Raw genomic sequence first — 14,749 nt, 5'->3', positions numbered from 1 at the left:
TGGTGGGGGGGGTTGCAGCACCCAGTCGAGGCAAGGGTCGCAGCACCCACTATTTCACAGCACCCATTTGGAGGGGGGGATTACAGCACCCACGTGGGGGGCAGCACCCACCTTGGGGAGGGGAACTTGAGCACCCACTGAGATTTTGCAGCACCCACTCGGGGCGGGGGGGGGGGGGAAGGGGAAAGGTGGCAGCACCCATCTCAGGGAGGGGTTCAGGGCACCCGCTTGGTGGGGGGTCGCAGCACCCACTGAGATTTTTCAGCACCCATTTGGTGGGGGGGTGCAGCACCCGACTGGGGAGGGCACAGTGGCAGCACCCACTTGGTAGGGAGATGCAGCACCTAATTTTTGGGAGACGGGGGCAAGGTGGCAGCACCCAGATTTGGGGGGGGAGGTTGCAGGGGACCCGCTGCAGTTTTGCAGCACCCGCTTGGGGAGGGGGACGCTGCAGCACCCTGGGGGGGTGGCAGCACCCACCTGCATCCCCCTCACCTGTGCTCCAGCTGCTGGCGGGCGACGGCGGCGGCGCGGGCAGCCTCGGCGCGGGCATCCTCCAGCCCCTCGCCCCGGCGCTGCAGCTGCGCCCGCTCCTGCTGCAGGGCCCCCGCCCGCTGCTGCTCCCCGGCCAGAGCCTCCTCTGCCCGCAGCCGCTCCCTGCCGGACAGACGGACACGGGTGGGCAGGGGGACGGACAGACGGATGGACACAGGTGGGAGACAGATGGACGTGGGTGGGCAGATAGACAGAGGTGGGTGGGCAGATGGACAGACAGATGGACGTGGGTGGGCAGACGAACGGACACAAGTGGGCAGACAGACGGACAGACGTGGGTGGGCAGACAGATGGACATGGGTGGGAGACGGATGGACAGAGGTGGGTGGGCAGAGAGACAGACAGACAGATGCAGGTGGGCAGACAAATGGACAGATAGACGTGGGTGGGTGGACAGACGGACAGACGGATGGACAAACGCAGGTGGGTGCAGCAGGCTGGGGGGATGCGCCTGGACGGACAGACAGACATGCCGAGATGAACGCGTAGGGACGGGTGGACAGGGCAGAACACAGAGGGACAGACAGACACACGAGGATGCAGAGAGACAGATGGGGACAGACGGACGCAGTGGGACAGCCGGACATGCAAAGACAGAGAGGGACAGACGGATGCAGGAGAATGTAGAGGGAGAGATGGACACGCAAGGACACAGAGGGACAGACGGACACGAGGACGCAGAGGGACAGATGGACATGAGGACGTAGAGGGACACGTGAACATGTGAGGACAGAGAGGGACAGACAGACACAAGGACACAGAGGGACAGACAGACACGAGGACGCAGAGGGACACACAGACATGAGGACGCAGAGGGACACACAGACACGAGGACACAGGAACAGATGGACATGAGGACGCAGAGACACACAGACATGAGGACGCAGAGGGACAGACGGACATGAGGATGCAGAGGGGCACACAGACACACGGACGCAGAGGGACAGACGGGCGCGAGGATGCAGAGGGACACACGGACATGAGGACGCAAAGGGACACAAGGACACGAGGACGCAGAGGGACAGATGGACGCGAGGACACTGGGACAGATGGACATGAGGATGCAGAGGGACACATGGACACATGGACACAGAGGGAGAGATAAATGCAGAGGGACAGACGGACATGAGGACGCAGAGACACACAGACACGAGGACGCAGAGGGATGGACGGACATGAGGACGCAGAGGGACAGACGGACACGAGGATGCAGAGGGACACACGGACATGAGGATGCAGAGGGACACACGGACACACAAGGATGCAGAGGGACACACGGACACGAGGACATTGGGATAGAGGGATACGAGGATGCAGAGGGACACATGGACAGACGGACGGACAGACGGGTACCTGCGCAGGACCTCGGCCTCGGCGCGCAGCCGCGCCACCTCGCTCAGCGCCTCGTCCCGCGCCCGCCGGCAGCCCCCGGCCTCGGTGCTGAGCTGCTCCAGCCGCCGCTCCAGCGCCTGCAGCCGCCCCTCGCTGTCCGCCAGCGCCCGCCGCAGCCCCTCCGCCTCCTCCCGGCCCGCCTCCGCACGGCCCCGGGCGTCCTGCAGGGAGCCTTCATCAGCACCACCATCATCATCATCATCATCACCACCATCATGCTGCAGGGGGGCAGACTGAGGCGGGAATGGGGAAACTGAGGCAGGAGAAGGGGGAAACTGAGGCAGGGGAGGGGGGAAACTGAGGCAGGGGAGGGGGGAAACTGAGGCAGGGGAGGGGGGAAACTGAGGGAGAGGAAGGGGGAAACTGAGGCAGTGGAAGGGGGAAACTGAGGCGGGGGGAGGGGGAAACTGAGGCGGGGGGAGGGGGAAACTGAGGCGGGGGGAGGGGGAAACTGAGGTAGGGGAAGGGGGAAACTGAGGCAAGGGAGGGGGGAAACTGAGGCAAGGGAGGGGGGAAACTGAGGCAAGGGAGGGGGGAAGCTGAGGCAGGGGAAGGGGGGAGACTGAGGCAGGGGAAGGGGAAAACTGAGGCAGGGGAAGGGGGAAACTGAGGTGGGGAAGGGGAAAACTGAGGCAGGGGAAGGGGAAAACTGAGGCAGGGGAAGGGGAAAACTGAGGCAAGGGAGAGGGGAAACTGAGGCAAGGGAGGGGGGAAACTGAGGCAGGTGAAGGGGGAAACTGAGGCGGGGAGGGGGGGAACTGAGGCAGGGGAGGAGGGGAACTGAGGCAGAGGAAGGGAACCCCCCAACTGCAGGGCTGCAGGTGGGAGTGGGGATCCCCAGCACCTGGGTGACATCCTGCAGCGTCCGCCGGAGCAGCTCCACCTCCGCACGCAAAGCCTCCACCTCCGCCGGCGACGGCTCCCGGGCGTGCGAGGCCTCCTGCGAAGCCCATCGGTGTGGCGTCAGGCATGGCCGGCCGGCGTCATGCCCTGGCACATGGCGTGCACCACACCTCGGCGTGCATCGTACCCCCGGGTTTGCTGCGCATCACGCCGCGGCAGGCATCATGCACCGCATGCCAGCATGCATCGTGACTTGGTGTGCGTTGCACCCCCGCATTTGGCATGCACCACGCCACGGCACGCACCGTGCGCTGCATCTCAGCGTGGCTCGGCGTGCGTTGCACGCCCAGGTTTGCTGCGCACCACACCCTGGCGTGCATCACGCGCCGCATCCCAGCATGCATCCTACCCTGGCACACACCGCGCACCGACGCATCCCACGGCGCGCATCCCGCCCCGGCACGCACCGCGCATCGCACGCCGCAGCTCTGCATGCATCCCACCCCGGCGCACCCCAAACCCCCCTGGTGCCCGGCGCTCACCAGCTCCCGCAGCTGCAGGGTCAGCGCCTCCACCGCCCGCTCCTTCTCCCCGTCCTCCGCCCGCAGACGCTCCAGAGCCGCCGTCAGCTCCGCCAACCTGCGGCAAAACACCGGTGGGGACCCCCCTGCAACCCCAATACCCCCCAAAAACCACCCCCTACCCGCAGAACTCCCCGGTACCTGGCTCCCAGGGTGGCTTTCTCCAGGTCGGCGTCCCGCGCCCGCGTCGCCAGCTGCTCCTCCAGCTGTGCCAGCCGCGTTGCCTGCTTCTCCCGCGCCGCGCCAGCCTGGCTCTCGGCCAGCCGCAGGTTGGCGGCCAGGTGCAGGCAGGCGGCATGGGCAGCCCTGCCCGCTCGCGACGCCTCGTGCTTCAGCTCCGATAGATCCCTGGGAGATGCGGGATGGGAGGTGGTGGGCCTTGAGGATCTCCAGATCCACCACCCACCCCCAAACCTTGGCGCCGGGAACCCCTCCTGACCTCTCGGTGGTGGCTTTCATCTCGCCGAAGTGACGCCTGAAGGCCACCACCTGTCTCCAGAGGGTCAGGAGGCGGCTGTGCTCATTGCTGAAGTAGGTGTTGAAGGACTGTCCATGGGATGTAGGGCTGTTGGTCCTGGCCGGCTGCCTGCCGGCTGCCAGACCGTGGTGGTGGTGGTGATGAAGGTGGTGGTCAAGGTGGAGGTGGAGAAGGTGAAGGTGGAGAAGGTGGTGGTGGAGAAGGTGGAGGTGGAGAAGGTGGAGGTGGAGAAGGTGGAGGTGGAGAAGGTGGAGGAGGTGGTCAAGATGGAGGTGGAGAAGGTGGTGGAGATGTTGAAGGTGGTGGAGAAAGTGGTGGAGATGTTGAAGGTGGTGAAGTTGAAGGTGGAGAAGGTGGGGGAGATGTTGAAGGCAGTGGAGAAGTTGAAGGTGGAGAAGGTGGTGGAGAAGGTGGTGGAGATAGTGTCCCTCTCCAGCCATCCACCTCTGGCAGCCCAGGCAGTATCCCTGGTCCCCAAACCACGCAACAGCCCCCCACCCATCACCCCTACCATCCTCCGCAGCCGATTCCCCACCCCGATTCCCTCCCGCCCTGCGTGGAGACAGATGGGGGATGCACCCCCCTGCCTTCTGTCCCCCTCCCATCACATGCCACATCCCTGGGGTCCCCCCTGTCCCCCCCAAACCTCCTCCTCGCGCCGCCACTCCGCCTCTCGCTGCTCCAGCTCGTCCCGCGCCCGCGCCCAGTCGGCCGTCAGCTTGCGGATGTCCTCGCTCAGCGCCGCGTTGGCCACGTTGGCTTGTTCCAGCTGCTCCCGCAGCATCGAGTTCACCTGCACCAGGCTGCTGCTCCTGCGACGGGGTGGGGAGTGGGACACACAGCCGGAGCATCACCCCGAAAGTCCTGGGGGGATCTCCCTGGGGACCCCCCCGCTCACCTCTGCTGCTCCTCTTCCAGCCGGATCAAGGCGTTCTCCAGCTCGTTGGTGCTCTCCTCCTCTGGCTGTGAGCTGCTCGCGTCCAGCTGGCTCTGCAGGGGACATCGGCTTGCTCACCGTCACCCCAGTTTGGGGTGGGTGGGTGGTATTCAAGGCAGGGACCCCCCGCCCCCTCAAAAAAAACCCCCAAGGCTCACCGTCAACCTCTCCTGCTCCAGCTCCGTCGCCTTCTCCAGCAGCTGCTGCTCCGCTTCGCCGCATTTCTTCTTATACTGCAACACCTGAGGTGGAGGGGACGGGGTGACACCAGGTTGGGGACCCCAAAATGTCCTTTTTTTCCCCCCCAGGAAGGATTTACCTTGGCTTGGAGCTTCTGTACCAGCTGGGCTTGCCGCTGCTGGCCCTCCTGGTAGGCCTGGAGCTTGCGCTTGTAGGCGGCTTGTTCCTCCTCCAGCAGCCGCCGCAGCTCGATGTTGTGCTGGGCCAAGCTCCTGTTCTCCGCCGCTTCCCGCTCGCCCGTCTCCAGCCGTAAGGTTTGCTCCAGCTGAGGTGGGATACAGGAGATTCCGGGACATCCCACCCCACCCATAAGGGTGAGACATCCCCCACGTCCTTGCCCAGCACCCATCGAGCATCCTCCGGATGCGACGCCCCGTCCCGGATAAAGCCATCGCTTTGGGGGTGGTCCTACAGCAAACTCCCACAAAGCCAAAGCTTAGATATCCCCCCCCCCCCATTCCCAAATTTTGCTTCCACCCACCCCCCTTCACCTGCACAGGAAAATTTGGGGGTGCTTTTAAAACTACCCCAACTTTGAACCCGGGGGTTCAGTGAAGCCCCATCCTGGCAAGGGTGGTGACTCCCTTTGGGGTATTTTCCTGATATTTTGGGGGTGTAGGATATAACCAGGCACAAACAGAGGGGCTGCCCCCCCTCCTCCCCCAAAAAAAACCTGGCAGCCCCCTCGATTTGGGTCTTGCCGAGAGCCACGATCAGCATCTGGCTGCTGCCCAAAGTCCTTCTGAATTCCCCCGTTGCCACGGCAAAGGGATGCAAAAGCAAAGGATGCCGATGGCGGGGGGGTCCCTGTGTCCCAGAAAGCACCGGGATAAATAAAACAGGGATGGGGACGGGGTGGGGGGGATGTTTTGTGCATCCTGCAGGACAAGCCCCGGCAAGCCGGGACGGGTCTGGACACGGCACCGAAATTCCCATCACCAGGACACTGCAAGATACTGCGGCATCTCCAACGCTCCGTGCGTTGGGAATGTAAAGGGTATTTATAAAACTTGCAGCGCCTTCGTTTTGGGGTTAAACCGGCGGGGTTTGGGTTAACCCACCCGTTCGCTGATGGCGTTGTACTTGATGGCCAACTCATCGCGCTCGGCCCGGCTCTGAGCCAGCAAGTCCTCGACGCGCGACAGCTCCTGCTGCAAGATGCGGTTCTCCTCCTGGAGGGACAGCAACGAGGACATGGCCCCCGCCACGGCCGCTGCGGGACGGGGACGGGGCTCAGGCCGGCTTCGGAAAGCAGTGGGACGGGAAACGGGCTCCGGGACAGGGATCCGGCCCCACGATGGAGCCAAGATGCCCTTTGCAGCCAAAAGCTGCTTTGTTCCTTCGGTGAGGAAGGGGGTTGGGCTGAGGCTGCCCCACGCGCTCGGCCGAGGCCACAAAAAGCATTTTCTTCCCCCCTCCTCGAGCTGCAAACGCTGCGTCCCGCGCGATTCGGAGACACCGAGCGACTGCGGTTTGCAACGGCAAAACTGCTGCGGGTTTGCGTTTGCCATCCCAAGTTTGCACGGGGAATGGCAAAACCGCTGCGGATCTGACGGTGCAATTGCAAGACTGCTGGAAATTTACAGTTGCAATCACTTAAGCACTGCAGATTTGCAGTTGCAATCGCAAGATTGCTGGAAATTCACAGTTGCAGTCACTTAAGCACTGCAGATTTGCAGTTGCAATCGCAAGATTGCTGGAAATTTATAGTTGCAATCACTTAAGCACTGCAAATTTGCAGTTGCAATCGCAAGATTGCTGGAAATTTACAGTTGCAATCACTTAAGCACTGCAAATTTGCAGTTGCAATCGCAAGACTGCTGCAGGTTTGCAGCTGAAATCCCAAGACCACTGAAAGTTTGCAGCTGTGGTCGCAAAACCACTGCAAATTTGCAGCTGCCATTGCAAGACCGCCGCAGATTTATAGTTGTTGCAATCACAAAACTGCCAAGGATTTATAAATGCAATCGCAAAGCCACTGCAAATTTGCAGTTATGATCATAAAACCGCTGGAAATTTGCAGTTATAATCACAAAACCACTGCAAATTTGCAGTTATGATCATAAACCCGCTGCAAATTTGCAGCTTCGACAGCAAGACCGCTACAGATTTGCATTTGTGATCACAAGAGCGCTGCAGATTTGCAGCTGCAATCACAAAAACGCTGCAAATCTGTGCTCGCAATCCCAAAACTGCTGCAGATTTGCAGCTGCAATCACACAAAACTGCAGATTTGGAGTTGCAATCACATGAAACTGCTGATTTGTAGTTGCAATCCCCAAACTGCTGCAGATTTGCAGTTGCAATCCCAAAACCACTGCACATTTGCAGTTGCAATCTCAAAACTGCTGCAGATGTGCAGCTGCAATCACACAAAACTGATTTGCAGCTGCAATCCCCAAACTGCTGATTTGCAGCTGTAATCCCCAAACTGCTGCAGATTTGCAGTTGCAATTCCAAAACTGCTGCAGATGTGCAGCTTCAATCCCAAAACTGCTGCTGATTTGCAGCTGCAATCCCCAGACTGCTGCTGATTTGCAGTTGCAATTCCAAAACTGCTGCAGATTTATAGTTGCAATCCCAAAACTGCTGCAGATAGGCAGCTACAATCCCAAAACTGCTGCAGATTTGCAGTTGCAATCCCCAAACTGCTGCAGATTTACGTTTGTGCTCACGAGGCGGCCGCAAACTCACGTTTGCGAGGACAAAACCGCTGCGGACCCGCAGCTGCGATCCCAAAAGTGCCGTTGGCGCTCGCAAACCCCCCCGCCGCCCCCCCGCCGCGGCCGCTCCCGCGAGAGCAGCCACCAGTTCACGCTTGGTGGTGGTGGTGGTGGTGGCAGGGGGGGGACATGGGGACACCCACCTCAACCACAGCCTCCGCCGTGGGCTCTGGTTCGCTCATGGGCTGGGGGGTCCACCGAGCGCTTCCGCGCCCCCCTTTGCTGCGGCCTCCTTATCCCAAAGCCACTTCCCAGGATTTTTTGGGGCTCTGTTTCGGTTCGTCGCCTGCGAGCGGAAAGCGGATGCGTGGTCGGGATTAGCCCGAAATCCTCGCCTTCCCCTCCCAGTGTGACGGTGGGACTGGGGACCCTCCTCTTCCTGGGCACCTCGGGGGTCCCCAACGCCTCGGCGAGGCCGCGAGCACCAACGTTTTACCGGCCACCGCCAAAAAGCATCAAATATTCCGCCGGCCGAGCCGGGCTTTGTACGGAAAAACAACCACTGAGGCTCTTGGCGAGAGGGGAATGAGCAAAAGAAAGGAAAATACCAAAAAATCCCAGCGCCCGGCGCTTCCCCGTATCCCAAAATCACTGGAAACGGCCTTACTTTGGTGGGCTGTGCCCCCCCAGGCAGGATGGTGCTGGGTGCCACTGGTGAAAGGAGCTCCTCGGAGAGAGTCGACCGGCCCTTTCGTTAAATCCCGGCCCTCGTTAAGCTCATTAAATCCCAGGAGTTGGCTCCGGCAGGAAAAGCTTTGGGGTGGAGCGTGCCGGGGTCGCTACGGGGCAACGCGGCATTAAACCCCCCCCCTGCAGACGTGCCCCCCCCCCTGTGCTGCAGCCACGCCGGGGCAGCAAATTTGGGGTAATTAGGGGCTTTCTGCCCCCACTCCAGCAGGGAAAGCTGCTGGTAAATCCCTGATCCGAACCCAAAATCCCCCGTGCTGGGGGCTGGAGGAATCCCCACTCCCGAAAAAAAACCACGGATGTGTCTCCCAGTCACGCTCCGGAGAGAGTCAGCGTCTCCCAGCTGGGGCGAGCGGATGGGATGGAGGATTTACAGCATCTCCGGTCCCTCCTGCCTCAATGTTTCCCCTCACACAAGAAATCTCCTTTTTTTCCCTCATTTCCTTCCTTACCTTCCCCTCCCGGAGCCCTTTGGGACCGTAAAACCACTGCTAAGCAACAAGTGTCTGTTGTGCTCCGCTGTCCGACGCCGTCTCCTCGACAGCAGCGAGGAGGAGGAGGAGGAGGAGGGAAACCACAAAAGCTCATCGCGAGGGGGTAAAAAAAAAATTCGGATTTGGCATCAAAACCATTTTATAATTCGCTTGGAAACATTCTGTCTCTCACCTGGGTTTGCTCGTGTGCTGCCGGGCAAATTTTAAGCTCTGAAACTAAAGCTGGAAATGGAAATGCTGAAAAAAAAATGAAATAAAATAAAGCGGGACTTTGGACACGGAAAAGCTTTAATATAAATAGGTAAGAAAATATTTATTTGTTGCAAGAATCTCAACTCCAGCTCTGTCAAAGAGACCGACTCCGTTCTGTCCGTCGCATACAGCGCTTTATAAAATATCCGCGGAAAGAAGTAAAAATAATCTGTCTTCGAGTGAGAGGAGGGAAAAAAAAATACCCAAAATAAAACTTCCCAGAGCAAGAAAATAGGAATTTCAGCATCGAAACGCAGCGGTTCGGCTCCCCACCTCCCGAATCGCAGACTTAAGCGCTCGGGGAAATATATCGAGGCGACGCTCCGTGTTCATCCGGATGTCGCGGGCGAGATGGCTCCAGGAGGACGCTCCCAGCCGAGGGAAGGATTTATCCGCCCCAAACACGCGAGGAGAAAGCGGAGAAGTCTCCGAGGAGGTTTTATGGCGTGAAAATTACCCTAAATCGGGGCAGCACCGTGAGCGAGAGCCCTCCTGCTCCGAGCACCCTCTCGTTATTAAGGAGGCGATGAAGCTGATGGCTTTTTTTTGGGAGGAGGGGGCAGAAAGGCGAAGTCTCCGATATTTGCCGCGATCCGGGTAGAAAATAAAGGTCTCTGACGCGGAAGGTGCCGGTTGGAAATATTTTAAGGCACGTTTTTGGTTGCTCTCCAGCATTTCAGCGTTTCGATGCCGGAGTTGGGTGGGATTTAAGGGCAGGAGGGGGGGTGTCATGAATCCCCCCTGCTTTGGTCCTGAAGGAATCACGACGTTCCCAGCACTGGCGCGGGGAAGAGAGGATGAGGGGTCCGGGTCAGAATTGAACCCACCCAGTCTGGTTAGAAGACGACCTGGAGAGAAAGGAAAAAGAGGAGGAAAAAGAGGTTTTGGACACCGAAAGGGGCTGCGGCGCGCAGGGAGGGAGCGGGGAAGCTGCTAACGGCTCATCCCAAATCTCTTTCCCCTGCGGCCCACGGCAGCAGCGGGAAGACGGGGTGAGGAAGAGGAAGGCAGTGTCCACAGAACGGCACCGAACTCGGGGAATTTTGCTTTTAAATCCCCGAGCGGGTGTTTGGATGGAGCAGCACCCCCACCCCAGCGGAGGTTTTCAGCAAATCCGTCGGGATTTGGTGGGGATAGGGTGGGGATCGCCCACGCCGCAGGACAAATCCCCCACGGCCTCACCCCGGAGCTTTGGCAAAGTCTCCCCAGACGTCGGCGGCAGCGGCGGAGGGAGCAGCAACGGGCTGCGGCCAGGACAAGAGGGAGTCTGTTGGCAGCCGGGAAAGTCGGAAAGAGAGGAAAAAAAAAAACATCAGGAGTTATTTCCCACTCTTTTTCTCATATTTCTCCCTCTGTTTTCCCAATTTGATGGATCAAACAGAGTCTAAAGAGCTTTACAGTCATCGCTGCGTGACCACCGACCTGTGATGGGGGTGCCTGGGAGCTGGGCAGAGAGCGTAGACGGCTGCTCTCCGGCGGGACAAACCGGAGCGGAAGATTTTCCTCCAGGAGGTGGTGGGAGCAAGCTCAGGCCTCCGAGACCTGTGGGACGTGGTCTGGTGTTCCCGGTCACTCCTTCTTTTTTCTTCATGTTCTGAAAGAAGAGAGAGAAATTTGGGTGGTATCATGTTTAAATCCGGAGCCGGAGCGTGATTCCTCCCAGCTACAGCTCACACGGAGCCAAATTACTTTATTCTGGGATAAAAAAAATAAAATGCTGTGCTGGTGCAGCAAACGGCGTCAAACCAAGGATGGTTTTTTCCCCGAAAATCATCACCACAAACCCACAGACCCAGCTGTGTAACTGGGAACTGTAACACACCCCCCCTGCAAATCTCTGCTCTGGGCTTCCTCCTGCACGGGGATTTCGGGGAGAAGCTGCCGCTTCCTCATATGCCACCCAAGGGAAAGGTCGGGAGCAGATTTAGCCAAAAAATTCCCTCACCGCAATGTTGAGTTTGATGGTTTGTCCCTCCTTGAAGCCCAGATCCAGTTTGGGTCCCTGCTCGGGGTTCTCGGCCTGTCTGGCCAGCTCGCTCTGCTGCCTCACCCACCTGCAGGAATTAAATCAGCAGGAAAAGACACGTCAATCACCAGCCTCGGGCTCTGCCGGAACAAATCCTGCCCAAGATCCACCTGGCAGCAGCTCTTGAAAGGTGCTGGATGTGATCCGAGACCTCGCCTGTCGGAGCGACGTGCTCCGGGCAGCGCCGGGGGAACGATTCCGACCAGTAGCTGTCAGCGCTGGAGTCGCACGGATCCTCCAGCCAACGGCACATCCCACCCTGCCCCAAAGCCCCACTATCTGCCAGGAGCTGGAGCAGCATCCCAGCCCCTCAGGAGCAGCCCCTTAGTGGTGGAGAGAAGGAATTAAGGAATTTGCCCAATTTCAGACTGGGAATCCCAGAGCAGGGAAACAGGCGTTTCCAGCTCTTCACACCCGCTTGAGCATGCCAGGAGCTCACAGCTTCCTCTCCCGCATCGTTCCTGGCAGATATCTGCAAAAAAAAAATCCCAACAGTCGAGCTGAGAGGACACAGGAGAGGCACAAACTCACTTAAAATGGTCTTGGAGAGCCACGTTGAAATCAAAAGCGTCCCCTCGGTCCGCAAAGCCGACTCCAATGAAAGCTCGGCGGCCTGGGGAAGGAGGAAGAGTGAGGAAGAGTGAGGGCTGGAGTGGCAAAGCGGCAGAGGGATGGGACACCCCGTCCCACACATCCCTGTGCTTCCTTCCACCTCCTCCAGCTGGAGCTGGGACCCTGGAGACCAGGATACAGGGCTGGAGATCTCTCCGGCTGCACAAACGGCTTAGTAAAATCAGCTTTTCGATTAATTTATGCAAATCAAAGCCGAGGTTGGAATCACGGCGGCGATTCTGCACGCGGAGGTATTCCCGCGTTAACGCCGAGCAGCCAGATTTCAGCTGGTTTTTTTCCTGGGGAAGGATGGAGCGCGGCTGGCGTGTGGGACTGAGATAATTCATCCCTTTGCCACCGCACACAGGGAATATTTAGCCCTTGAAAGCAAGAATCCTTCAAAAATAAGAGCAGCGAAGGTTACGGAAACGTTTCGGAAGCGATTCCCGTTCTCTGCGTACTGCAACACACCGTTCCCGTCTTCGATCCGGATGACAAAATATCTGCTGGAGTCCGTCACGCCCTCCACAGCGACCCCAGGGAACTGCTCCACTGGCGCCTGGGCGAAAAGTTCTCCTGAAAAAGAGAAACCGGAGCGGGTTAACGCCGGGGCGCAGCGTCTCCAAGTCGTCTTCATCCCTATGGAGAGACGTAGAGCTGTCGGCTTCCCTCCTCCTTACCCGAGGTCTTGTCCTCCAACTTAATGAAGGCCATCTTGCCCTTGGCCGTGATCCGCAGCCGGCCGCTCCACGCCGGCTGGTCCAGCTGCCATTCCGCAGCTCTGGAGAAAGAGGAATCAGCCACCTCTCACATCCCAGCCAACGCCACGGACCCTTCGGTAGCCGTACGGAAGCGGCGCATGGGGAACCCACCCATGCCCGCTGCAGGAGGAGGCAGGTTTTCATCACGAGGCCTCTCGTTCCGCCCCAAACCAGCTGCCCCCCCGCCAAAACCAGGCGTCGGGCCCCAGCAGGGAGCGGGCCGGGATGGCACAACAGGTTTCGCTTCCCTTTCCGCAGGATCTGCGGCTCGACGGCAGCTTCTCGGAGGCGCTGAGCTGCGCTGGGGCGGCTTCAGTGCCGGATGGCAGCCCGGGCGGAGGGGCGAGGGGCTCCAAAACACCCGGGGGGGCGGGGATACCCCGTGAGGGCCGGGATGGGGGGCAGACATACCCCATGGGGGGGCAGAACCCCACGGGGAGGGGAGAGATACCCCGTGGGGGGCAGACATAACCCACGGGGAGCAGATACCCTGCGGGGGGGGGGGGGGGGGGGAAGGGGGCAGAGATACTTCACGGGGGGGGATGAGATACCCCGAGGGGGGGGGGACAGATACCCCGGGGTGGGGGAGGGGGGAGAGATACCCTGTGGAGGGACAAAGATACCCCATGGGGGGCAGATAACCTGTGGGGAGGGCAAAGATACTCCGTGGAGGGGCAGACATATCCCATGGGGAGCAGATACCCTTTGCGGGGGGGGAAGGAGGGCAGAGATATCTCACGGGGGGGGGAAGAGATATCCCGGGGAGGGGGGGGGGGGGGGCAGATACCCTGTGGAGGGGGCAGAGATCCCCCGGGGGGGCACGGGAGAGGGAGAGGCCGCACCTGTAGCCGCGGTTGGAGGCCCTCGGCGGCAGCCGGTAGACGCGCACCGCCGGCTTCACGCACAGCACCGCCTCATACTCCTCCTCCTCCTCCTCCGCCGCCGCCGCCACGGCCGCCATCGCGGCGGAACTCCTCCCGCCGCCGCTCCGGCCCCCCCGCCTCGATGGTCGGGCCCCGCCTCGATGGTGCCGCCCCTTTTCCCCGGGCGGGGCGGGGGGCCAGACCAGCCGCTTCCGCGCCCGCCGCCGCGCCGCCCCCTGGCGGCCGGGAGGCGCCACTGCCGGCAGGGGGAACCGGTCCCGTTGGCAAGAAGGGACTTTTTTTCCCCCGATTTCACGTGAACAAAAAGATTAAAAAATAAGAATTAAAAGGAAGTCGGGGCCTGCGGGAGCTGCCGACGCGCCCTGAGCCCTCCTGGCCGCGGCCGGAGGCACCTTAGCAGCCTCTGCCCGTCTTCTCGAGTGGTGATGGAGCACAGCGCCTGAGCAAAACAGTAAATTAAATTAAATTAAATTAATAATTCCTCATTTTATCCCCCATGCCAAGCAGCAGCACGGCCCCAGCTCACGCTCGGCTTTGGAAACCACATCTTCCCTCCCAGCACTGCCACTTCCCACCCTTCTCAGGTCGCAGCTCCCCAGCAAACCAGGGCAAAATTTCCCATTTTTGGGTTAATCCCGGCACGATTATGGCCAAACGCTCCCAAGATTTTACCTTCCTGATGAATTTTTAAGGATCTACTCACGCTGGGAGCTTAAGCTGCCACTGAACCATCCCTGCGGGAGACTGAGATAAAGGAGAAAAAAAAAATAATAATAAATAAAGTCGTGAAAATTTTAAAGACATTTATTTAAAATACAATTTATAAAACGTTCTCTTTTCGGCGCACGTTTTGGGGCGAAAACACGCGGTACCGTGTTTATTCTCCACCTCGCCGGGCCGAAGGGGCTTCCCTCAGGAACGCCGCCGAGCCCTGCCCGCGGGCGGGAGACGTATCCTGGTCACCGAGACGGAGGAGCCAAGAGATTTTTTGGTGCCGGAGACGGAGATTTCGGTGCCGGAGAAGGCAGCAATTTTCCCACTGGTCAGCTACACCAGGAATTGGGTGGGTTTTGGGAGGATTTTGGCCATTAGAAGCTATTTTTAGTAATACTTAAGGAAAGGCGCGGTGACTACGGTTATTGCTGACGTCCTTCTCCCCTCCCGCTCCCCCTCCGGGGACTCATCCTCTCCACCAGCCTGGGGGGGGTGATATAAACCCCCTCCCAAAAAAAAAAAAGCGCCGGCAGTTGGGGATGTCCAGGGGCCCGCCCACCCCCACCTCAC

The 14,749-nt window shown here is 59.7% G+C and overlaps 1 protein-coding gene across 1 annotated transcript; it reads right to left on the bottom strand.

The window, feature by feature from the left end:
- Positions 1-9,216: 9,216 nt before the first annotated feature.
- Positions 9,217-13,542, bottom strand: NECAP2 (NECAP endocytosis associated 2). Its single transcript, XM_086625612.1, has 8 exons — positions 13,424-13,542; positions 12,501-12,601; positions 12,292-12,396; positions 11,740-11,821; positions 11,128-11,236; positions 10,605-10,776; positions 10,365-10,449; positions 9,217-10,030 (listed from the first exon to the last, which is right to left on the bottom strand). Exons 1-8 carry the CDS (start codon positions 13,540-13,542, stop codon positions 9,994-9,996), a joined length of 810 nt encoding a protein of 269 aa, XP_086481738.1. The 3' UTR covers positions 9,217-9,993.
- Positions 13,543-14,749: the final 1,207 nt, after the last annotated feature.

This window comes from Tauraco erythrolophus, chromosome 23, assembly GCF_009769465.1.
Source record: "Tauraco erythrolophus isolate bTauEry1 chromosome 23, bTauEry1.pri, whole genome shotgun sequence".
Taxonomy (NCBI): domain Eukaryota; kingdom Metazoa; phylum Chordata; class Aves; order Musophagiformes; family Musophagidae; genus Tauraco; species Tauraco erythrolophus.
Note: the sequence above shows the minus strand (reverse complement) of the source record. Positions and strands in the feature narration are given on the sequence as shown.

Coding starts and splice junctions, on each gene's coding strand:
- NECAP2 (XM_086625612.1), bottom strand. CDS start 13,542: ATGGCGGCCGTGGCGGCGGCGGCGGAGGAGGAGGAGGAGGAGTATGAG. Junction 12,602..13,423: donor GCCTCCAACCGCGGCTACAG/GTGCGGCCTCTC, acceptor CTCTTTCTCCAG/AGCTGCGGAATGGCAGCTGG. Junction 10,777..11,127: donor CCATCAAACTCAACATTGCG/GTGAGGGAATTT, acceptor CTCTTCTTTCAG/AACATGAAGAAAAAAGAAGG.